General features: G+C 42.5%; 1 protein-coding gene across 2 annotated transcripts; it reads left to right on the plus strand.

Moving 5' to 3' along the window:
* On the plus strand, nucleotides 1-27,184 carry LOC142465259 (uncharacterized). Of its 2 annotated transcripts, XM_075569267.1 has the most exons (6): nucleotides 1-104; nucleotides 14,906-15,104; nucleotides 17,565-17,768; nucleotides 17,959-18,079; nucleotides 23,209-23,304; nucleotides 24,079-27,184. In XM_075569267.1, the coding sequence occupies exons 2-6, from the start codon at nucleotides 15,027-15,029 to the stop codon at nucleotides 25,140-25,142; spliced, it is 1,563 nt and encodes a 520-aa protein (XP_075425382.1). In that variant the 5' UTR covers nucleotides 1-104; nucleotides 14,906-15,026; the 3' UTR covers nucleotides 25,143-27,184. The 2 variants fall into 2 exon arrangements, with proteins under 2 accessions (XP_075425382.1, XP_075425383.1); XM_075569268.1 differs by lacking the exon at nucleotides 23,209-23,304.

Here is a 27,184-nt window from a genome sequence, read left to right on the forward strand (position 1 = left end):
TTTACAGATAGATAAACTACGAATCCCAGAATGCATTGCCATAAAGAAATGGATAAGCCAATCAGTGAGGAGTTTTGCAACCGCCCCCTCATGGCTGCAGCAAGGTAATGATCTGATCTTCTGTCATCATTCACATTATATACACACACAGCTATTGTAATACACAGACACACTGTAACACTGACACACACAGCTATTGTAATACACAGACACACTGTAACACTGACATACACAGCTATTGTAATACACAGACACACACTGTAACACTGACACACACAGCTATTGTAATACACAGGCACACTGTAACACTGACACACACAGCTATTGTAATACACAGACACACTGTAACACTGACACACACAGCTATTGTAATACACAGACACACTGTAACACTGACATACACAGCTATTGTAATACACAGACACACTGTAACACTGACACACAGCAGCTATTGTAATACACAGACACACTGTAACACTGACATACAGCAGCTATTGTAATACACACACACACACACACACACACACACACACTGTAACACTGACATACACAGCTATTGTAATACACAGACACACACTGTAACACTGACACACACACAGCTATTGTAATACACAGACACACTGTAACACTGACACACACAGCTATTGTAATACACAGACACTGTAACACTGACATACAGCAGCTATTGTAATACACAGACACACTGTAACACTGACATACAGCAGCTATTGTAATACACAGACACACTGTAACACTGACATACACAGCTATTGTAATACACAGACACACTGTAACACTGACATACACAGCTATTGTAATACACAGACACTGTAACACTGACCTACAGCAGCTATTGTAATACACAGACACACTGTAACACTGACATACACAGCTATTGTAATACACAGACACACTGCAACACTGACATACAGCAGCTATTGTAATACACAGACACACACTGTAACACTGACCTACAGCAGCTATTGTAATACACAGACACACTGTAACACTGACATACAGCAGCTATTGTAATACACAGACACACACTGTAACACTGACATACAGCAGCTATTGTAATACACAGACACTGTAACACTGACATACAGCAGCTATTGTAATACACAGACACACACTGTAACACTGACATACAGCAGCTATTGTAATACACAGACACACTGTAACACTGACACACACAGCTATTGTAATACACAGACACTGTAACACTGACACACACAGCTATTGTAATACACAGACACACTGTAACACTGACACACAGCTATTGTAATACACAGGCACACACTGTAACACTGACACACACAGCTATTGTAATACACAGACACACTGTAACACTGACATACAGCAGCTATTGTAATACACAGGCACACACTGTAACACTGACACACACAGCTATTGTAATACACAGGCACACACTGTAACACTGACACACACAGCTATTGTAATACACAGACACACACTGTAACACTGACACACACACAGCTATTGTAATACACAGACACACTGTAACACTGACACACACAGCTATTGTAATACACACACACACACACACTGTAACACTGACACACACACAGCTATTGAAATACACAGACACACTGTAACACTGACACACACAGCTATTGTAATACACAGACACACTGTAACACTGACACACACAGCTATTGTAATACACAGGCACACACTGTAACACTGACACACACAGCTATTGTAATACACAGACACACTGTAACACTGACATACACACAGCTATTGTAATACACAGACACACTGTAACACTGACATACACAGCTATTGTAATACACACACACACACACTGTAACACTGACACACACACAGCTATTGTAATACACAGACACACTGTAACACTGACATACACAGCTATTGTAATACCCAGACACACTGTAACACTGACACACACAGCTATTGTAATACACAGACACACTGTAACACTGACATACACACAGCTATTGTAATACACAGACACACTGTAACACTGACATACAGCTATTGTAATACACAGACACACACTGTAACACTGACATACACACAGCTATTGTAATACACAGACACACTGTAACACTGACACACACAGCTATTGTAATACACAGACACACTGTAACACTGACATACACAGCTATTGTAATACACAGACACACTGTAACACTGACACAGCAGCTATTGTAATACACAGACACACTGTAACACTGACACACACAGCTAGTGTAATACACAGACACACTGTAACACCGACACACAGCTATTGTAATACACAGACACACTGTAACACTGACATACACAGCTATTGTAATACACAGACACACTGTAACACTGACACACACAGCTATTGTAATACACACACACACACTGTAACACTGACACACACAGCTATTGTAATACACAGACACTGTAACACTGACACACAGCTATTGTAATACACAGACACACACTGTAACACTGACACACAGCTATTGTAATACACACACACTGTAACACTGACACACACAGCTATTGTAATACACAGACACACACTGTAACACTGACATACAGCAGCTATTGTAATACACAGACACTGTAACACTGACATACAGCAGCTATTGTAATACACAGACACACACTGTAACACTGACACACAGCAGCTATTGTAATACACAGACACACTGTAACACTGACATACAGCAGCTATTGTAATACACAGACACACTGTAACACTGACATACAGCAGCTATTGTAATACACAGACAAACTGTAACACTGACACACACAGCTATTGTAATACACAGACACTGTAACACTGACACACACAGCTATTGTTATACACAGACACACTGTAACACTGACACACAGCTATTGTAATACACAGGCACACACTGTAACACTGACACACACAGCTATTGTAATACACAGACACACTGTAACACTGACATACAGCAGCTATTGTAATACACAGGCACACACTGTAACACTGACACACACAGCTATTGTAATACACAGGCACACACTGTAACACTGACACACACAGCTATTGTAATACACAGACACACACTGTAACACTGACACACACACAGCTATTGTAATACACAGACACACTGTAACACTGACACACACAGCTATTGTAATACACACACACACACACACACACACACACACTGTAACACTGACACACACACAGCTATTGTAATACACAGACACACTGTAACACTGACACACACAGCTATTGTAATACACAGACACACTGTAACACTGACACACACAGCTATTGTAATACACAGGCACACACTGTAACACTGACACACACAGCTATTGTAATACACAGACACACTGTAACACTGACATACACACAGCTATTGTAATACACAGTCACACTGTAACACTGACATACACAGCTATTGTAATACACACACACACACACTGTAACACTGACACACACACAGCTATTGTAATACACAGACACACTGTAACACTGACATACACAGCTATTGTAATACCCAGACACACTGTAACACTGACACACACAGCTATTGTAATACACAGACACACTGTAACACTGACATACACACAGCTTTTGTAATACACAGGCACACACTGTAACACTGACATACAGCTATTGTAATACACAGACACACACTGTAACACTGACATACACACAGCTATTGTAATACACAGACACACTGTAACACTGACACACACAGCTATTGTAATACACAGACACACTGTAACACTGACATACACAGCTATTGTAATACACAGACACACTGTAACACTGACACAGCAGCTATTGTAATACACAGACACACTGTAACACTGACACACACAGCTATTGTAATACACAGACACACTGTAACACCGACACACAGCTATTGTAATACACAGACACACTGTAACACTGACATACACAGCTATTGTAATACACAGACACACTGTAACACTGACACACACAGCTATTGTAATACACAGACACACAGTAACACTGACACACACAGCTATTGTAATACACAGACACACTGTAACACTGACATACACACAGCTATTGTAATACACAGACACACTGTAACACTGACATACACACAGCTATTGTAATACACAGACACACTGTAACACTGACATACACACAGCTATTGTAATACACAGACACACTGTAACACTGACATACAGCTATTGTAATATACAGACACACACTGTAACACTGACACACACAGCTATTGTAATACACAGACACACACTGTAACACTGACACACACAGCTATTGTAATACACAGACACACTGTAACACTGACACACACAGCTATTGTAATACACAGACACACTGTAACACTGACACACACAGCTATTGTAATACACAGACACACACTGTAACACTGACATAAAGCAGCTATTGCAATACACAGACACACTGTAACACTGACATACAGCAGCTATTGTAATACACACACACACACTGTAACACTGACATACAGCTATTGTAATACACAGACACACTGTAACACTGACACACACAGCTATTGTAATACACAGACACATTGTAACACTGACATACAGCTATTGTAATACACAGACACACTGTAACACTGACACACAGCTATTGTACTACACAGACACACTGTAACACTGACATACACAGCTATTGTAATACACAGACACACTGTAACACTGACACACACAGCTATTGTAATACACAGACACACTGTAACACTGACACACACAGCTATTGTAATACACAGACACACTGTAACACTGACATACACACAGCTATTGTAATACACAGACACACTGTAACACTGACATACACACAGCTATTGTAATACACAGACACACTGTAACACTGACATACACACAGCTATTGTAATACACAGACACACTGTAACACTGACATACACACTGCTATTGTAATACACAGACACACTGTAACACTGACATACAGCTATTGTAATACACAGACACACACTGTAACACTGACATACACACAGCTATTGTAATACACAGACACACTGTAACACTGACATACAGCTATTGTAATACACAGACACACTGTAACACTGACACACACAGCTATTGTAATACACAGACACACACTGTAACACTGACACACACAGCTATTGTAATACACAGACACACTGTAACACTGACACACACAGCTATTGTAATACACAGACACACTGTAACACTGACACACACAGCTATTGTAATACACAGACACACACTGTAACACTGACATAAAGCAGCTATTGCAATACACAGACACACTGTAACACTGACATACAGCAGCTATTGTAATACACACACACACACACACACACACACACTGTAACACTGACATACAGCTATTGTAATACACAGACACACTGTAACACTGACACACACAGCTATTGTAATACACAGACACATTGTAACACTGACACACACAGCTATTGTAATACACAGACACACTGTAACACTGACATACAGCTATTGTAATACACAGACACACTGTAACACTGACACAGCTATTGTAATACACAGACACTGTAACACTGACATACAGCAGCTATTGTAATACACAGTCACACTGTAACACTGACATACAGCAGCTATTGTAATACACAGACACTGTAACACTGACACAGCTATTGTAATACACAGGCACACTGTAACACTGACATAAAGCAGCTATTGTAATACACAGACACTGTAACACTGACATACAGCAGCTATTGTAATACACAGACACACTGTAACACTGACATAAAGCAGCTATTGTAATACACAGTCACACTGTAACACTGACATACAGCAGCTATTGTAATACACAGGCACACTGTAACACTGACACAGCTATTGTAATACACAGACACACTGTAACACTGACATACAGCAGCAATTGTAATACACAGACACTGTAACACTGACACACACAGCTATTGTAATACACAGGCACACACTGTAACACTGACACACACAGCTATTGTAATACACAGACACACACTGTAACACTGACACACACACAGCTATTGTAATACACAGACACACTGTAACACTGACACACACAGCTATTGTAATACACACACACACACACTGTAACACTGACACACACAGCTATTGTAATACACAGACACACTGTAACACTGACACACACAGCTATTGTAATACACAGACACACTGTAACACTGACACACACAGCTATTGTAATACACAGGCACACACTGTAACACTGACACACACAGCTATTGTAATACACAGACACACTGTAACACTGACATACACACAGCTATTGTAATACACAGACACACTGTAACACTGACATACACAGCTATTGTAATACACACACACACACACACACACACACTGTAACACTGACACACACACAGCTATTGTAATACACAGACACACTGTAACACTGACATACACAGCTATTGTAATACCCAGACACACTGTAACACTGACACACACAGCTATTGTAATACAACGACACACTGTAACACTGACATACACACAGCTATTGTAATACACAGACACACTGTAACACTGACATACAGCTATTGTAATACACAGACACACACTGTAACACTGACATACACACAGCTATTGTAATACACAGACACACTGTAACACTGACACACACAGCTATTGTAATACACAGACACACTGTAACACTGACATACACAGCTATTGTAATACACAGACACACTGTAACACTGACACAGCAGCTATTGTAATACACAGACACACTGTAACACTGACACACACAGCTATTGTAATACACAGACACACTGTAACACCGACACACAGCTATTGTAATACACAGACACACTGTAACACTGACATACACAGCTATTGTAATACACAGACACACTGTAACACTGACACACACAGCTATTGTAATACACACACACACTGTAACACTGACACACACAGCTATTGTAATACACAGACACACACTAACACTGACATACAGCAGCTATTGTAATACACAGACACTGTAACACTGACATACAGCAGCTATTGTAATACACAGACACACACTGTAACACTGACACACAGCAGCTATTGTAATACACAGACACACTGTAACACTGACATACAGCAGCTATTGTAATACACAGACACACTGTAACACTGACATACAGCAGCTATTGTAATACACAGACACACTGTAACACTGACACACACAGCTATTGTAATACACAGACACTGTAACACTGACACACACAGCTATTGTAATACACAGACACACTGTAACACTGACACACAGCTATTGTAATACACAGGCACACACTGTAACACTGACACACACAGCTATTGTAATACACAGACACACTGTAACACTGACATACACAGCTATTGTAATACACAGACACACTGTAACACCGACACACAGCTATTGTAATACACAGACACACTGTAACACTGACATACACAGCTATTGTAATACACAGACACACTGTAACACTGACACACACAGCTATTGTAATACACAGACACACTGTAACACTGACACACACAGCTATTGTAATACACAGACACATTGTAACACTGACATACACACAGCTATTGTAATACACAGACACACTGTAACACTGACATACACACAGCTATTGTAATACACAGACACACTGTAACACTGACATACACACAGCTATTGTAATACACAGACACACTGTAACACTGACATACAGCTATTGTAATATACAGACACACTGTAACACTGACATACACACAGCTATTGTAATACACAGACACACTGTAACACTGACATACAGCTATTGTAATACACAGACACACTGTAACACTGACACACACAGCTATTGTAATACACAGACACACACTGTAACACTGACACACACAGCTATTGTAATACACAGACACACTGTAACACTGACACACACAGCTATTGTAATACACAGACACACTGTAACACTGACACACACAGCTATTGTAATACACAGACACACACTGTAACACTGACATAAAGCAGCTATTGCAATACACAGACACACTGTAACACTGACATACAGCAGCTATTGTAATACACACACACACACACACACACTGTAACACTGACATACAGCTATTGTAATACACAGACACACTGTAACACTGACACACACAGCTATTGTAATACACAGACACATTGTAACACTGACATACAGCTATTGTAATACACAGACACACTGTAACACTGACACACACAGCTATTGTAATACACAGACATACTGTAACACTGACACACACAGCTATTGTAATACACAGACACACTGTAATACTGACATACACAGCTATTGTAATACACAGACACACTGTAACACTGACACAGCAGCTATTGTAATACACAGACACACTGTAACACTGACACACACAGCTATTGTAATACACAGACACACTGTAACACCGACACACAGCTATTGTAATACACAGACACACTGTAACACTGACATACACAGCTATTGTAATACACAGACACACTGTAACACTGACACACACAGCTATTGTAATACACAGACACACTGTAACACTGACATACACACAGCTATTGTAATACACAGACACACTGTAACACTGACATACACACAGCTATTGTAATACACAGACACACTGTAACACTGACATACACACAGCTATTGTAATACACAGACACACTGTAACACTGACACACACAGCTATTGTAATACACAGACACACTGTAACACTGACATACACACAGCTATTGTAATACACAGACACACTGTAACACTGACATACACACAGCTATTGTAATACACAGACACACTGTAACACTGACATACACACAGCTATTGTAATACACAGACACACTGTAACACTGACATACAGCTATTGTAATACACAGACACACACTGTAACACTGACATACACACAGCTATTGTAATACACAGACACACTGTAACACTGACATACAGCTATTGTAATACACAGACACACTGTAACACTGACACACACACAGCTATTGTAATACACAGACACACACTGTAACACTGACACACACAGCTATTGTAATACACAGACACACTGTAACACTGACACACACAGCTATTGTAATACACAGAAACACTGTAACACTGACACACACAGCTATTGTAATACACAGACACACACTGTAACACTGACATAAAGCAGCTATTGCAATACACAGACACACTGTAACACTGACATACAGCAGCTATTGTAATACACACACACACTGTAACACTGACATACAGCTATTGTAATACACAGACACACTGTAACACTGACACACACAGCTATTGTAATACACAGACACATTGTAACACTAACATACAGCTATTGTAATACACAGACACACTGTAACACTGACACACACAGCTATTGTAATACACAGACACACTGTAACACTGACACACACAGCTATTGTAATACACAGACACACTGTAACACTGACATACAGCTATTGTAATACACAGACACACTGTAACACTGACACAGCTATTGTAATACACAGACACTGTAACACTGACATACAGCAGCTATTGTAATACACAGTCACACTGTAACACTGACATACAGCAGCTATTGTAATACACAGACACTGTAACACTGACACAGCTATTGTAATACACAGGCACACTGTAACACTGACATAAAGCAGCTACTGTAATACACAGACACTGTAACACTGACACACACAGCTATTGTAATACACAGGCACACTGTAACACTGACATAAAGCAGCTATTGTAATACACAGGCACACTGTAACACTGACATAAAGCAGCTATTGTAATACACAGACACTGTAACACTGACACACACAGCTATTGTAATACACAGACACACACTGCAACACTGACATACAGCAGCTATTGTAATACACAGGCACTGTAACACTGACACACACAGCTATTGTAATACACATACACGCACTGAAACACTGACACACAGCAGCTATTGTAATACACAGGCACACTGTAACACTGACACAGCTATTGTAATACACAGACACACTGTAACACTGACATACAGCAGCTATTGTAATACACAGACACTGTAACACTGACACACACAGCTATTGTAATACACATACACGCACTGTAACACTGACACACATCAGCTATTGTAATACACAGACACACTGTAACACTGACACACACAGCTATTGTAATACACAGACACACTGTAACACTGACACACAGCTATTGTAATACACAGACACACTGTAACACTGACACACAGCAGCTATTGTAATACACAGACACACTGTAACACTGACACACAGCAGCTATTGTAATACACAGACACACTGTAACACTGACATACACAGCTATTGTAATACACAGACACTGTAACACTGACACACAGCTATTGTAATACATAGTCACACTGTAACACTGACACACACAGCTATTGTAATACACATACACGCACTGTAACACTGACATACAGCAGCTACTGTAATACACAGACACACTGTAACACTGACACACACAGCTATTGTAATACACAGACACACTGTAACACTGACACACACAGCTATTGTAATACACAGACACACTGTAACACTGACATAAAGCAGCTATTGTAATACACAGTCACACTGTAACACTGACATACAGCAGCTATTGTAATACACAGACACACTGTAACACTGACATAAAGCAGCTATTGTAATACACAGTCACACTGTAACACTGACATACAGCAGCTATTGTAATACACAGGCACACTGTAACACTGACACAGCTATTGTAATACACAGACACACTGTAACACTGACATACAGCAGCTATTGTAATACACAGACACTGTAACACTGACACACACAGCTATTGTAATACACATACACGCACTGTAACACTGACACACAGCAGCTATTGTAATACACAGACACACTGTAACACTGACACACACAGCTATTGTAATACACAGACACACACTGTAATAGTGACACACAGCAGCTATTGTAATACACAGACACACTGTAACACACACAGCTATTGTAATACACAGACACACTGTAACACTGACACACACAGCTATTGTAATACACATACACACTGTAACACTGACACACACAGCTATTGTAATACACAGACACACACTGTAACACTGACATAAAGCAGCTATTGTAATACACAGACACACTGTAACACTGACACACAGCTATTGTAATTCACAGACACACTGTAACACTGACATACAGCAGCTATTGTAATACACAGACACACACTGTAACACTGACACACAGCTATTGTAATACACAGACACACACTGTAACACTGACACACACAGCTTTTGTAATACACAGTCACACACTGTAACACTGACACACACAGCTATTGTAATACACAGTCACACACTGTAACACTGACACACACAGCTATTGTAATACACAGATATACACTGTAACACTGACACACACAGCTATTGTAATACACAGACACACACTAACATTGATATACACAGCTATTTTAATACACAGGCACACACTAACACTAACACACAGCAGCTATTGTAATACACAGACACACACTGTAACACTGACACACAGCAGCTATTGCAAAACACAGGCACACGTTGTAACACTGACATACAGCAGCTATTGTAATACACAGACACATACTGTAACACTGACATACAGCAGCTATTGTAATACACAGACACACACTGCAACACTGACATACATCAGCTATTGTAATACACAGACACATACTGTAACACTGACATACAGCAGCTATTGTAAAACACAGGCACACTGTAACACTGACATACACAGCTATTGTAACACACACACACACACACACACACACACACACACACACACACACACACACACACACACACACACACTGTAACACTGACATACAGCAGCTATTGTAATACATACATGTAACACTAACATACAGCAGCTATTGTAATACACAGACACACTGTAACACTGACACACACAGCTATTGTAATACATACATGTAACACTGACATACAGCAGCTATTGTAATACAAACATGTAACACTGACATACAGCAGCTATTGTAATACAAACATGTAACACTGACATACAGCAGCTATTGTAATACATACATGTAACACTGACATACAGCAGCTATTGTAATACATACATGTAACAGTGACATACAGATGCAACTGCCGGTTCTGAGCCAATGTTTGAGGAACATCCCTGAGCATCTCGTAACCACTCAGAGAGTCCACAGCCGGCTGTAATGGACCATCTGATTAGCACAGCGGGCTGTAATGGACCATCGGATTAGCACAGCGGGCGTCCCTCCATTTTAATGGGACTCGCTTGGTGGGAATCCTACCTGGCTGCACCTGTATGTAACAGACGTGCAGTAAGAGAGACTGAACCAGTCACTCTACCTGTGCGCCTCTAACAGGCGATCGTGGGGCTTTTATTTAGTTTTGCTAACATATTATTGTAGCAGGGGGTCTCCGGAGCTGGATCACATTGATATCAGGTCCGGCACCCCCTGCTTCCCGAGTTACAGGCCCCGTTATGGGGTACCGGTATCCCAGCTATGTTTAAATCTCCCGATCACGTGGGCCGTGAAACGGGAGAGTTTTAACATGGCCGCTGGCGTAAGTGGGAATTTAGACCCGGGTAATGCAGTAGATGTGGTCTACTTAGATCTTACAAAGGCTTTTGATACGGTTCCACACAAATTATTTATTTATAAAATGTGTTACCAGGAAGTAATACATTGAGAGTTACCTCTCGTTTTCACGTATGTCCTGGGCACAGAGTTAAGACAAATAATACATGGTTACATAGGTGAACAGGATATACATTATATACAAGACATTGCATGCACATATTATAGGTGTATGTAACAACAGTTATAGACCAGATTAAAATGTTAGACATCTTTAGTTTTGAAAGAACTTAAACTGGTGGTGGATGTGAGAGTCTCTGGTAGGTTGTTCCAGTTTTGGGGTGCACAGTAAGGCTTTGCCTATAGTGCCGCCGACACGTGACGTCACCCGCCACCGGCGAAAGTTATGTTTCGCCGGTCGGCGGCATCGCGGAATTCCCGCAATTTGATCTGTTCAAGGGCCGTCACGTGACGCGACGGCCCTTGAAAAAGCAAATTCTACCGGCGTCAGGTTTTCACGCCGTCGCTTATCGACGTCGCGTGCACTATAAGCGCACGCGGCGGCGCCAATGCTTTTGTTTTTGAGCAACGTCGCGACGCCGGCACTATAAGCACGGCCTAAGAGGAGGAGCGGCCGGATACTTTGTTGAGCCTTGGGACCATGAACAGTCTTTTGGAGTCAGATCTCAGATAATTGCTGCATGTGGTAGGTGTGAGGAAATTGTTCAGATAGATGGTTCACAAGAGGCTAGTGTTAGAATTGTCTTTCTCTCTTTCATAGCTATGCCCTTTACCCATGTCAATGGGCATCTCCTTGTCCAATTGGAGCTAAGTATATAATTTCCCACCTATTCCTTCAGAATATTTCACCAAGTTTGTCTGGTATCTCGTGTACACATGGAGCACTGCATGTAACTATGTATATCAGTGTGCACAGTAGATAGATTAGAAGGTTTACACTGTTTTATTTTGTTGTCTCCATATCACTGTCTAATATACCACACTGAGGACCAGCGCCAAGGAGGACTTTTTCTTCAGCTCGCCAGATGTTGTATCAATAAAATCCAGTCAGTAATTGATAATGATAATACTTTCGGTCCGTTCGGATGGGAGGGATGCAGGAGCTTGTTCTTCATGTGGATGTTAAACATTTTTATGTAGCCCAATAAAGATATTTTATTTTTAATTATTTTTGGCCGGTGAGTTCCGCTTTTTTCAATGGTTTTGGACGTCACACCGATCCCCTCTTTCTTCATTCGATGCAGGGGATTAACCTGCAAGATATTATCTATACCCAAATGTAATCCCAAACATATAGACACCAGTTATATCTCTGTTCTCCTGAGAAGTGAAATCCCTTAATTGCAGACTTTTCTTGCTGGCAGACGCTAGGAAGGAGATGTTACCTTCTGTCCCGACCAACCTTGATACTGTGTAAATTGTGGGTCACAAGCTAATAAGATAGCGTCTTCCAAGCAGCTGATCTCCAGATCTGTGAAAGAGAAATCCCTTACATGCACTTTCTTATTGCTCAGAGATGAATGCCCAGACCAGCCTCAATACTGTGTAGTTGTCCACGCTAGACTGATGTCTCCGGCAGCTTGAAGAAAGGGGAATTCACAGATGGTTCTCTCGTAGCAGCCAAGAGTCTCAATGAGTGTAGTAACTCCTGTGATCTATGATCACTCCTTATGCTCCAATAGGATGAGCCCAACGTGTTTCATCGCATACAGTGACTTCCTCAGGGGTAAGAGACCTCAGGGGTCCTGTGATCTATGACCACTATTTGCCTGCTCCAATAGGACGAGCCCAACGTATTCATCACATATACCGACTTCCTCCCACAGTGTTTAGAAAAGTAATACTGTACACAACAACATATTATTTAGGATCACCGCTTTCCCTCCCACTGCAGGGTGACACAGACAGAAAGGACACACAGCCCCTCACATCTGTCCCTACCATTGCATGGTGAGAACGACAGAAATGACAATTCCGAAGTGCGGGGAAACCATTTCAGGCGAGGAGAATCCTGCTTGTGCAGCCAACACAATACAGACAAACATTCTTCAAAGTACAGGTCTCCTCTAAAACAGATACAAAGTATAGCTCTACTCACAAGTTCATAATGCAATTCTCCATTTAATGTGTCAGGGGAAAGACAACGTTTCAGGTGTCATATGGACCTTTCATCAGACAGAAAGGACACCCAGCCCCTCACATCTGTCCCTCCCACTGCAGGGTGACACAGACGGGAGGGACACTTATTTTCATTTTTATCCTTTTCTGTCACTGCAGAGTCACATATACATTCCTCTCTCTCCCCCCATGTGTAGGAGGTTATTACTGTGAAGGAAAAGTACAATATATATCACTAACTGCAGAGGTCACCACGCGGTGAAACACTTCCACAGGAACCAGAGACGATTGTTGGTGCATCTGAATATCTCACTGATAATGGACAAGGACAAGAAGCAGATGACTGAGAGGATCTTGCATCACATCCTGGAGATCATGTACCTGCTGACTGGAGAGGTGAGGGCTGCTGGAGAAAGCCACAATGACACCACTCTTAATTCCCTCACTACAGCAGGGACCTGCAGAGCATTAACATGGGAGATACTTGAGAAGCAATATCCAGGGACACATGTCATTAGAGAAAGAAAGAACCCAAGGGCAGACAAGATGTTTGGTCATATGTAGAGCCCAGGACCACATAAGGACACGATTGGGCTGCAGGAGATCACAGATACAGAGAGGGTCAGAGAAGGATGTAGTTTGGCAGAGGGGACTGGCACAGTGATTGCATGTATTTGGATCCAGGAATAGACATGTTTGTGCAGAGGGAAAACCTAGATACTAGTGTGTGTGTGTGTGTGTGTGTGTGTGTGTGTTACATTATTTTGCAATATCCACAGTGTCAGAAGTCCTGTAATGATTACATATCTATATTTTTATTTTTTTTTAATCTTTTTTTTTTTTTTACTTTATTGGTATCTTGCAAGGTACATGCAGATAGAAACAACAGTCACAGCTGAGCGGATGGTTATGAGTCATAGGCACATGACTGCGAAGTGAATTGAGATACTCAATAAACCCTTTTTTCCTTTTTTGTTGAAAAAGATGGGGAGAGACAAGGGGCGGGTGGATAGTTGGGAATGACACGGGGATGAAGAGGGGGAAGAGAGAGCCAGGGATGGGTTGGATGGGTCTCTGGACCCCTCTGACCCACAGGGTGTCATAGCTGGACCAGGGCTTGTAGTAGAGACGGAGCGCCTGAGCCCGGCCAGGGTTCCCAGGTTTTGTAGAAATAGTGCATTCTCTGTTTCAGCATGGCTGTGAGCCTCTCCATGTTCATGACCATGTCTATTCTATTTATTACTGTTCTCCTGGAGGGGGCCTTCATTTGTTTCCAGGCCGTCGCGACACAGCATCTAGCGGCCGTTAGGATCGCCGAAATCAATCTGGCCAATGGGGCAGGGAGGTCTTCAATTGGTTTTCCCAGCACGTATGTCAGCGGGTCCAGGGGGATCTCCAGTCCTACTGTTTCAATCAAGAGTCTCTGGATCCTGGTCCAGAACCTCTGGATCTCCAGGCACAACCACCAAATATGGGTCATTTCCCCCCTTTGACCACATCCTCTCCAGCACAAGTCTGTTGTGCCTGGGAAGATCTGGCTCAGTCTACTCGGGGTTAGGTACCACTGGAATAGGATTTTATATATATTTTCTTTTGTGATGGAGCAAATTGATGTTTTGGAAGCAGCTTCCCAGACATCCTCCCAATCTTCCAGATCAATTTGTATGTTTAAGTCGGCGCTCCATTTTTGCATATACGTATGCGAGAGGGAGGGGGGGGGGTGGGAGGCCTTTTTTATTCTATAGATTTCGGAGATTAATCCTCCTCTGATATTCCCCTTTTAGGCAAAGTGTTTCAAATCTGGTCTGCGCTGGGAATTTAGGGTTTAGGGATAGAGCTCGCAGGAAGTGCCTTATCTGTAGATATTTGAAAATGGGGAGGCCAGGGGAGGAGAATTTATTTTTGAGCTCTTGGAAGGACAGAGCCTCATCACCTTCCAGCAGATCCGCAACCATTCTGATGTTTAGGTCCAGAAATTGACCAAATTGGTTACGGGCGCATCCGGGTGGGAAATCCAGGTTCCCGAAAATGGGGGTGAGTTGTGAGGGGGATGAAGCTAGGCCATCTTTCCCATTAGTTTTAGTCCAGGTAGACCACGTGCATCTCATCGCCCCAAGCTCAAATCTCCGGGGTCTCCTTTCTTTGTGCGTCTGAGACCATAATAAGACCGGGAGGGGGGTGGGGGCCGCATGGTGGGACTCTATCGCCAACCAGCAGTAAGAGGTCGGGGAGTTATTCCAGACCACCGCCTGCCTCAGCTGGACTGCCTGGTAGTATCTGACCACATCTGGGGCCCCCAAACCCCCTCTCCTCTTAGAGGCTAGCAGCACTGATCTCTGCACCCTCGGTCTGCGCTGTTTCCATATGAAACGGGGGATATGAGACTGAATGTTCCGTAGTTCTAACAGTGGAACTGGGACTGGAAGAGTTTGGAAATAATAGAGTAATGAATTTTTTTTTAAAAAGCCTACATTTAGCCTATAATAGTAATAATACCCCCTCGGAACAGGGCATTATTGGCCAGTAATGCCCTGTTCTTCAGGGATTATTAATTAAATATCTACAGTGTTACAAGTCCTGTAATGATTACATATACTTTTTAATGTGATGTGTGTACAATCCATGATTTTTGTGCTCATATAGGCACAGGGGAGTCAGTGAGTTTGGTGCAGACATGTCAGTGATACAATAGACAGAATTGGTGGGAAGGGCACTGAATATATTGAGTATAGAGCTGTTAAGAAGAGACGTGTCCCTCTTACTGCAAAGCAACAAATCTGCAGGAACACGAGACATATTAATTGTTGTCTCTTGCTCTGCACAGGGATATTTATTACTGTCTCTCTCTATATGTAGGATTATATTGTTGTGAAGAAGCCCGGTGAGCATGTCACAGACAGCAGCAGTCCCTGTGTGCCAGAAATATTCTTCAGGACCCAGAGACCCATCATGGAGAATCCAACTAACTCCCTGATACATGAGAGAAACAATGACAAGAAGCTGATGTCTGAGAAGATCCTGGAACACGCCAACATCATCATTCACCTGCTGACTGGAGAGGTGAGGGCTGCTGGGCAGCGTTAGATATTGCCACCTTTCTGTCTTCATTCAGCCTTTTCTTGAGCAAACTTTGTTCTATATATCTGTATTTTCCTCTCTGCCTTGCTCACCTGGCTTTCTATAAGGAAGAGATTCTTACAGGACCAATTATTATATCTGGATACTGAGTGGGGGATTCTCTGTGTTTCAGGTACCTATAAAGTGTGATGATGTTGCTGTGTATTTCTCCATGGAGGAGTGGGAGTATTTAGAAGGACACAAGGAGCGTTACAAGGACGTGATGGAGAACAACCAGAACCGCAGCTCACTGAGTAAGAGGAGGTTTTCTGTTATTCTAATAGAGATTTCAGTCATGTTTGGATCCAGCAAACAGGAGCTCAAGTTATACTTTGTGTTTTAGTTGGGAGGTTTATGGCATGAACAAGAAACAAGTTACAGAGCCGGGCAACCAGAGGCTCATCTCTGTCACTCTGGACAGAATAATTTAGAGCAGAGGTTCCCAACCTTTTTTCTCTCGAGGCTCCGTATTCATAATGCTCGGTTGCCGATTCCCTTACAATAGTGCGAACAGGACACACATGGGACATGCCGCTTCTCACACACTCGCGGGTCAGATCGCTGCACACGCACACAGATTGCTACACACAATAGACAGTCGACACACACTTCGACAGACAAATAAGACAGTCACAGCAAAAATAAACAGGACAGTGTCACAAGAAAACATGAACAGGACAAACACACACAGACACACAAGATAGCAGAACAGATACAAATAGAAAATACATATACAGGAGAACACATTGTGACATAGTCGCAGGATAATGGGCAGCTTTCTGTTTAATTTATAGAAGAAAGTGCAGACTTGGTATGGAAGTGATCCATTCCACAGATGCTGAGACTGTGAGATAGAAACTCCAGGCCACAGATTAGTGGTTCTGGTTTTAACCACACCTGCTCTCCTAATTACTAGAACATGTATTTAGAGTAGAGAGGGTTGATTTTTCAGTCTCTCGCCTGGAGGCTGGGGGTATCGCAGCTCTACTGCAGCCAGTTCGGGGAGGACGCCCCCTTCACATACTGCAGAATCTGAGGATCTAAAGGGACACTGTCCCCATCTCACAGAACCAGTTTAGCTGGCCATCCAGTTAGTAAGGGTTAAAGCTACAGTGTAGTTAGTTTTTCCTAAAGGGAATAGGTGTTGTTTTTTAGTTTGTTTTGACTTAAAGTGATGGTGTTTAAAAATGTGTAGTGTCACTAATGGAGAAATAAACCTCTGAAGGTTGAGGGCTGTGTGCCCCTTGTGTCTATATACGTGTTTGTCCCCCTTTTTACAAAACAAAACCTAGAAGACTGTGTCAGGAAGATCCTGGGCAAGCGGCAGCGCTACATAAAGGGAGCAGTTTGCCACATATAGTGGATGAGTGCGGGCAGACACTGAAAGGTCTGTGGGTTTGAGGAAAAAACGTAGGCATTTAAAATGGCCGCCCGGCCGAAGTAAAGTGCAGAGTCTGCGAGTGAAGTTTTTTCCACTGTGTGTGACCAGTTGTGCTTACAGCATACACAGAGAATGTGTGAAGTGTGGATGCAATAGCGCCCAGAGCTCAGTAGATCAAGATATGTTAAGGCCCTGAACTCAAGCAGAAAACCAAAATGTTTGCTGAAGAAAGTGAAAATTGCATCAAGCAAGTGCTGAGTGTAAAGTCTGCCCTGTCGGGTATGAAAAGATTGCTGTGCTGTGTAAAGCTAACGCCATAAGCAAAGTGCTGAGTGTCAAGTTTTCCTGCCGGGTTTTTTAAATGGCCAATGTGAAATATTTATTTTGTTATGTACATAACCATGGAAAACAGTGTCCCTTCAGACCATATGACGATGATGATGACAACTCGTACCCACAGATTAATTTAGTATGCTGGGCCTGTCATGAAGTAGGTTATATGGAAGACTTATGTCCCCAAATTCTCAAATACAAACAGCTGCAAAAGCAAGCAACACCCTGTGAGCGCAAACACGATGTGGTAGCTGATACCAGTGAGTGTGTGAAAAGAACGAGAAAAGAAATACCTGGGCGCTAACTCACTTAACTAGTAAACGTGTGAAAAATAATAATCCACTAGGGGTACGCAGGGTACCCCTAAAATTTGAGTCTCTTCCTGAGGCTCAACCCCACCAGGATCTATCCAGGATTCTCAAACCATGCAAAATAGAAACAAACAATAGGGGAGCACAAAATGAACAGTGGATAGTGAAAAGAAATAAATTATTAAACAATTTGTTTGACGGATGGAGACTTAACCGAAATTCTCCCGGGTATTTTAAATACCAAGCCAGTGCTCAAGGGGTAAGATGCCCCAGTCAAAGCACTGACATTGGTTCAATGCAGCTGGACAATTATATATATATATATACATATCACCCTATGTATGTATAGATAATTACTCACACGGCCCTGTGTGAGTGCCAATCCTAATAAGTGTATATTTTATTTGGGCTTCTCTGTAGAATGACTTTGGTCTGGTCACAGTTCCCCTCAGTGTCCACGGCTCAATTGGTGGTCTTCACTTTGGTGTTGGCATGTGCACATACCCATTTTGTGCTCACCAGTGAGTGTGTGCCCAGTTATACTGATGTCTCTGGAACTAATAAAGCAAAGAGGAAGAGGAAGAAAAAGAAAAGTATTTCTCAAGTCACAGAGGAAGTGACCGAACCACTTGAGCCTGCGATATCAGGGCAACATGGTCAGAAAGGCACCGAGATGTGCTGCAGACCGGAGTGCCGAGCGAAATTGTCACCGAAACGGTGGCAAAGAAAAAGGAGGAGCAAAGGGAAGCTGAATCCTTCATCCAGGATAAAGAGGCCTTCACTTCTGTACTCCAAACTGCCCACCATAATTATGATGTCCTGCAGGAACGATTGGATAAGGGAGCGAGAGATTAATGCCCAGGGGCAGTAGGCTAACGCCGCTTTACAGAAGAATATACTCCCAGCTTTACAGGAGTATTACGCTTGGAAGAAAACAGAGCGTCTCTTACGGAGTGAGTTGGAGGAGGTGACGACAAGTCTAGAAAGTGCCAACACCTCAATTGCTGAAACGGAAATAGGGGGAGGCTCTGCAAGAGATTCGCAATTGCCGTAGAGATTTGGAAGTCTCTCAGAGGTTTACGCTCACAGCACAGAGCTGGAACACTCTCACCAAACACAGAGCTGTGTACATTAAAGGAAACCTATGAGAATGCCCTGAGTGATTTAGAGACTGTAAAGAAAGAGAATATGTCTAAAAGAAGAAAATTCAGTTTTGTCTGACCAGGCTAGTGAAGGAAAGAAGAAGCCTCACTAAGCAGAAAAAGTGACGGAACAATTGTCCCAGGAAAATGTAGAAGTACAGGCGGCACTGCAGAACCAACTGCAAGAGCTGAATGCGCATATACAGGAGGCCAAGGAGAAGCAGTGGGTCTGCAGGAAGAATGTACCCTGGCTGCTAACAAAGTGAAAGCTCTGCAGGAGCATCTGAATACCGAGTGTCCCCACAGAGCAGCATGAGCAACTGAAGGTCACATTGAGCATCACAAGATCATCGCTGGAGGCAGAGCTTAAAGGCCAGGTGGCTCTGTATGAGAGGGAGCGGGAGAAAGTCCAGAAACTGAAGCTAGAGGAGCAGAGATGCTGCTCCTCCCCAGCAGTCAGTATGTCCAGGAGAAAGAAACCTGGGCAAGGCAGGCTGCTGGGTTCCTAGCTGCAAAAACTGCAGAACTCCAAAATATGAAGGAGGCTCTGATGCAAACCCAGAGCAAGCACCAGGAAGAGGTGATTGCCCTGTTAGGGAGGGCACTTGCAGGATCAAATTGAAGAGCTGCAGATGCAGATTACTGAACGCAAGATGCAGCTCGCCGAGAGGGAGGTGTCCGTCCATCAGGTGGCCTGCCTGACATTGTGCTATGAAACCAAGATGGCCGATATCCACAAGCGGCTGAACCACACGGCCAATGAGAGGGTGCAGCTGGAGCTGGACAATGTCCAGGAGGAGCACCGGCAGCTGCAGGTCTAGAATAGAGAAAAGGAAATAGAGTTAAACCTTGCTCTGAATCAGCTGACAGATGTGGACTCGCAACTCAACTCCAAAGAAGCTGAACTAGCATCTGCATTGAGTGAAAAAAGAAATACAGAAGGACAGCTTCAAGACCTGAGGAAGGACCTGGAGCCCGAGCGTAATGGCCGTATGATGGCAGAGAACCAAAAGCGTGACCTGGGCGAGGAGCTCGAAGCTCTGAAGACTGACCGGGATGCTACGTTGGACTCTACTGCTGCCAAGCAGGAGGTTTCTCAGATGAAGTTGGAGAAAAAGGTTACAAACCTAAGACAGAAAGGAAGTTCTTGTTATTAGGAAAAATGGTTCCTTATTGTCACGGTTGTGCTTGCCACAAACCAGGACCGGACCGCGAGGCTGAGGTGGGGTTGCATAATCACGACCTTAGGCCTCGGATCCAGAGTGCGAAGTTCGTGGTCAAACAAGCCAGGGTCCGGACTGGAGAAGGCAGCGTAGTCTGAGGAGAAGCCAGGGTCAGGATCGGAGAAGGCAGCATCGTCGTGGTTCAGGCAGGAGTTCGGCAACGGGTAGATGGGTGCTCTCTGCTTCAGCATAGGAGCAAGAGCGGCCTCTGTGCGAGGAGAGGGCATGGTCCATGATGCCGGTCTCAGTAGGAGGAAACAGCAGGCTGGCCGAAGAACACCGCAGGGCAATGCCGGGGAAAAAACAGCGCTTCAGCTCACGAGTCCGAAGTAGGCCCCTGCAGAAGGGATCGTGCAGCAGGCCGCAGGAAACAGGTACACAGACCTCTGCGTAGAGAGTAGCAGCAGGTCTCAGGATATATAGGAACTAATGCTGAGAACTAAAGACTAAAGCATGGCAAAGATTAGTAAACAAACGAAACAAGCCAGGAGGCTTGTGGCAGAACACTAACATCCAGAGAAGCATTATGCTCGGCACTGAATCAGTGCCAGAGCCCAGCATATAAAGGGCAGCGAGCCAATCACAGGAGGGAGGTGTGTGAGCATTCCTCCAATGACAGAGCACAGGGCAGGAGCTGCAGTGAGAGGCAACACATGTGCCATTGATTGCCAGAGGGAGATTTTGTAAACTGCAGAGGTCTGCAAGGCTAGATTCAAAGCCAGGAGCGGATTCCTTACACTTATTGAAAGGCAACTGTTAGGTTTGTACTAATTATAATGGGCCGGGGACCACCTCGGTCAGCCTGCCATGGCGACTGGAAACAGTGTTGCTGTACCCGGGGAGACTTAACCACACCCTGGGCTGTTGGAATCTGATCTGAGCTGTTGCATGAAACGCGTAGGCGAGTTCATGTTGTCCATTTTTATTGTAATAAATTTGATAAATTCATCTAATTTTGGAGTTGCCTGGATACTTTTTTCTTCTTGAAACTAGAGGTTGGATCCCCCTGGCTGTGCTCTATCGACACCTGCTGCTCTCTGGATTACTCACTTGGATGGACTGCAAGCCGCAGATATCTGGATTGTCCCTGTGAGTATACAGATAAAGGGCCGCTGTGCCTTGTTATATTTCCTGTATACACTGGACATTATTCTATGTATTCATACTGTTTGGGTGTTCATTAATGTGTCAATTTGTGTGGTCGACACCACTAGACACATATCCCTCCCAGTTCCATTGAATTATAACTTTGTGGACACTCCATTCTTATCTGGAAATTATGCTGCATATACCTTGCAGACGGAACCGTGTCTGATTACTGAGCACCACATGCACTCTTACTTTGTAAACATACAAAACAATATAAATATAATTTCACATCACCGCAGGTTTCTGAAAAGTTTAGCTCCAGTGGCATTTACAGCACACAAATGCATTGTCAGGGATTCTCTCACAGTATATATTCTTAGCTGATTCCAACCTCAAGGAGTCAGGACAACCATTCTGTTTGGCTTTTACTCTGGTCCTTGGTATTGGATGTGGGCTTCCAGGTGACATTTCTGAGGGTCAGTTATACATCTGTGACGTTTTGTTTATCTCAGCAAACTTAACCCACTTTGTTCCAGGAAGGACTAGAACATTTTAGTTCTCAAAGCCTATTTCAATAGATTTGTAGAACCCCTACATTTGTAGGGGTTCCCCGATTTGTTTTCAATTTTGCCACAATACTTCTTTAGCTTGCAGTATATTCCAATTGTAATTTCAGAAGTGTTTTATACTAATTGTAATGTTTAACCAGTATTGTTAAATGATGTTTATGCTATTAATTAACTTTTTTTCACATTGTGCATTTATTTCCAACAGATAAACTCATAAGCAGAAGTACACCTGCAGGATGGCACACTCCTCTTTGTTCACCAGATCGTGTGAATGAAGATAACCGTGTTATTAAAAGTGATCAAGGAGCAAATTACTTGAGGCAAAATAACCCCAGTAAGAGACAAAGAAAAGCTGTGAGAATTATGGCTAAGGAATCAGACTCATGTAAAGAAGAAAATCCCACAGTCTCCCACATTTATACACTGAAAGAACATGAATATGCATCTGCTCATATTAAGAAGTGGGACAAAGGAAACACCAAGGCTCAGGAAATTCACAAAAACTTGTCAGTAATGAAGTATAAGTGCAGTGAATGTGGTAAAGACTTTAATAATCAATCAGATTATACAATTCACCAAAGAACACACACTACAGAAAGGCTGTATACGTGTTCTGAATGTCAGAAATGCTTTACTAGTAACTCTGCTCTTGTTATACATCAGAGAATTCACGAGGGAGTGAAGTTCTTTCCTTGCTCTGAATGTGGGAAACACTTCTCTAGTAAATCATTTCTTTTTAGTCATCAGAGAATGCATGGAGCAGAGAAACAATTTTCTTGCTCTAAATCTGGGAAATATCTTTCCAACAACAGAAATCTTATTACACATCAGAGATTTCATACAGGAGAGAGACCATTTCTTTGTGCTGAATGTGGGAAATCTTTTTCCCGTAAGTCAGATTTTGTTAGGCATCAGAAAATTCACAAAGGAGAAAAGCCACATGTTTGCTCTGAATGTGGGAAATCATTTTCCCTTAAGTCACATCTAGTTCAACATCTGAAAATTCACAAAGGAGAAAAGCCATATGTTTGCTCTGAATGTGGGAAATGTTTTTCTCAGAATTCAAGTCTTGTTGTACATCAGAGATTTCACACAGGAGAGAGACCATTTCTTTGTGCTGAATGTGGGAAATCTTTTTCTCAGAATTCAAGTCTTGTTAGACATCAGAATATTCACAAAGGAGGAAAGCCATATGTTTGCTCTGAATGTGGGAACTGTTTTTCTCGGAGCTCAAGTCTTATTAGACATCAGAGAAATCACCCTGGATAGAAACCATTTGTTTGCTCTGAATTTGGGAAATGTTTTTCCTCCAGCTCTAAGCCTAATACATATCAGATAATTCACACAGGAGAGACCAAGACCATTTGTTTGCTCTGAATGTGGAAAATATTTTTTCCATAAGTCAGATCTTGTTGTTAAACATCAGAGAATTCACACACATTGTATTGTATGTCTTTATTTATATAGCGCCAAAAGTGTACTCAGCGCTTCACAAAGAATACAGTTCTGGGAATTATATTAATACAACAAGCGCAGCAAAATCAGACAATAAAAGGAATCCCTGGCCCGAAGAGCTTACAATCTAAGTGATATGATGGAAGATTTACAGAGACAGCAGGTGAGGGAATAAGTGCTATAGATGGCAGTGCTTGGTCACAATGGGTGGTAGGAGTGACTGTGACTGTGTGTGTGGGACAATAGCAATGAGTGCAGGCTATTGGGATGCTTGATTTGTGGGACGAGTTTTAATGTTAGTCCGTATTAAATCGGAAGGTTAATACCATTTACAGGGGAAGAGATGGCAGGGAGGCGTGGGTGAGAGCAGGTGTGTATGTCTGCATTCAGGCTTAGGAGAGATCCCAAGCAGCAGGAAGGAGTAGATAGAGGTTATGAATAGAGAATTTGTGTGGGTGTTTTTTTATTGAAGGCTAAAGAAGTTGTTGGGAGATAGGTGTATAAATAATGGTGCAGTGGGGATTGGGAAAGTTAGAGAGAACAGAGGCGTTCACAAAGGAGTGAGGAAACAGTAAACAGAAAAGGCAATAGGGAGGGCATTGTGAGATGCAGGACGAGAGACTTCCCAGTTATTGGAGGATATGAAGAGTACAAATAATCACAGCTTATAGAAAGTCAAGTTCTCACAGTTGCAAAGTTGCAGAGTCCAGATCTTCCTCTAATCTTCACCTCCACTTTCAACTCCAAAAGGAACTCTACAGACACTTTAAATGTGACACCTTGATGTTACACAAAAGCATATGGCTCACAGCCAAGATAGACTGTATTAGATACTCTGATAACATGCATTTGACTAACAATTAAGGGAGTGGTTTGCCTAATCATCTCACAGAAACATACCAAATAGTTAATTAGATTTTAAGTTCTCAGATGAAAAAACGTGATTACTCCTAATATGGAAAATGTTTTACCCACATTTTGAAGCTTGATAATAATCAGAGACACCACAGAGTTTAAATATATAGCATTTAAAATATCACTGTGAGAATCATGGATTTTCGCTCCCAGAAAGATCAAGACATTAAGGGCCATATGTGATTGAAGTGACCCTTAAATAAAAGTTATGCAGAGCCTACAGCCAATTTTCCCATCAGGTACCTTCATTTTGGAGAGAAATAGAAAATAAATGTATTTAAAGTAAGGTATTGATTTTTGGTACACTGTACACCCTTCCCCCACTCAAATCCAGCAGAGGCCCCATGCAGTGTTTCCTGTGCCTGCCTGCTGCCATTTGCTGCATGACCCCTGATGAGATGGGGCCTTTGATGCTTCCTAGATCTCGGGCAAAGTGGCACACTTGTTTATGGGATCATTATCCCTTCATGTCTGGATTCACTCTTATTTTCACATTTCTGTTATGTGCGGGAAACTGACACAAATGTCCATATAGTCAAAAAAGCCCATTGGGAACAATTGGGCACAACATTTTTAAAATTCCCTTCCTGGCAGTCTTGTTTTAAGACTCACATGGGGAAGCCATTCACCTGCTGTGCTGTCTCTCCTTGGACATGCTGGACCATACAGGAACCTGCTGCCTCAGCACCCAGCCTTCTGTCCCTACGGGCTGCAACTTCTCTTATACTGTAATTTGTAGGAACATTGACTACCCTCCCATTTATTTTACTGCTGCTTGCTGCTGAATTGTATGTTATCCAAGAAGCGTCTGTGTGTAAAACGGAGCATAAGCGTCTGTGTGTAAAACGGAGCATAACCGAAGCTGGACAAAAAAAGATGAATTGTATGATAAACGTTTGTGTACTGTACCTCTCTTTATTAAATGTATTCTCGTGCCTGTG

The sequence above is a fragment of the Ascaphus truei genome, chromosome 13, assembly GCF_040206685.1.
Source record: "Ascaphus truei isolate aAscTru1 chromosome 13, aAscTru1.hap1, whole genome shotgun sequence".
In the NCBI taxonomy this organism is placed as follows: Eukaryota; Metazoa; Chordata; class Amphibia; order Anura; family Ascaphidae; genus Ascaphus; species Ascaphus truei.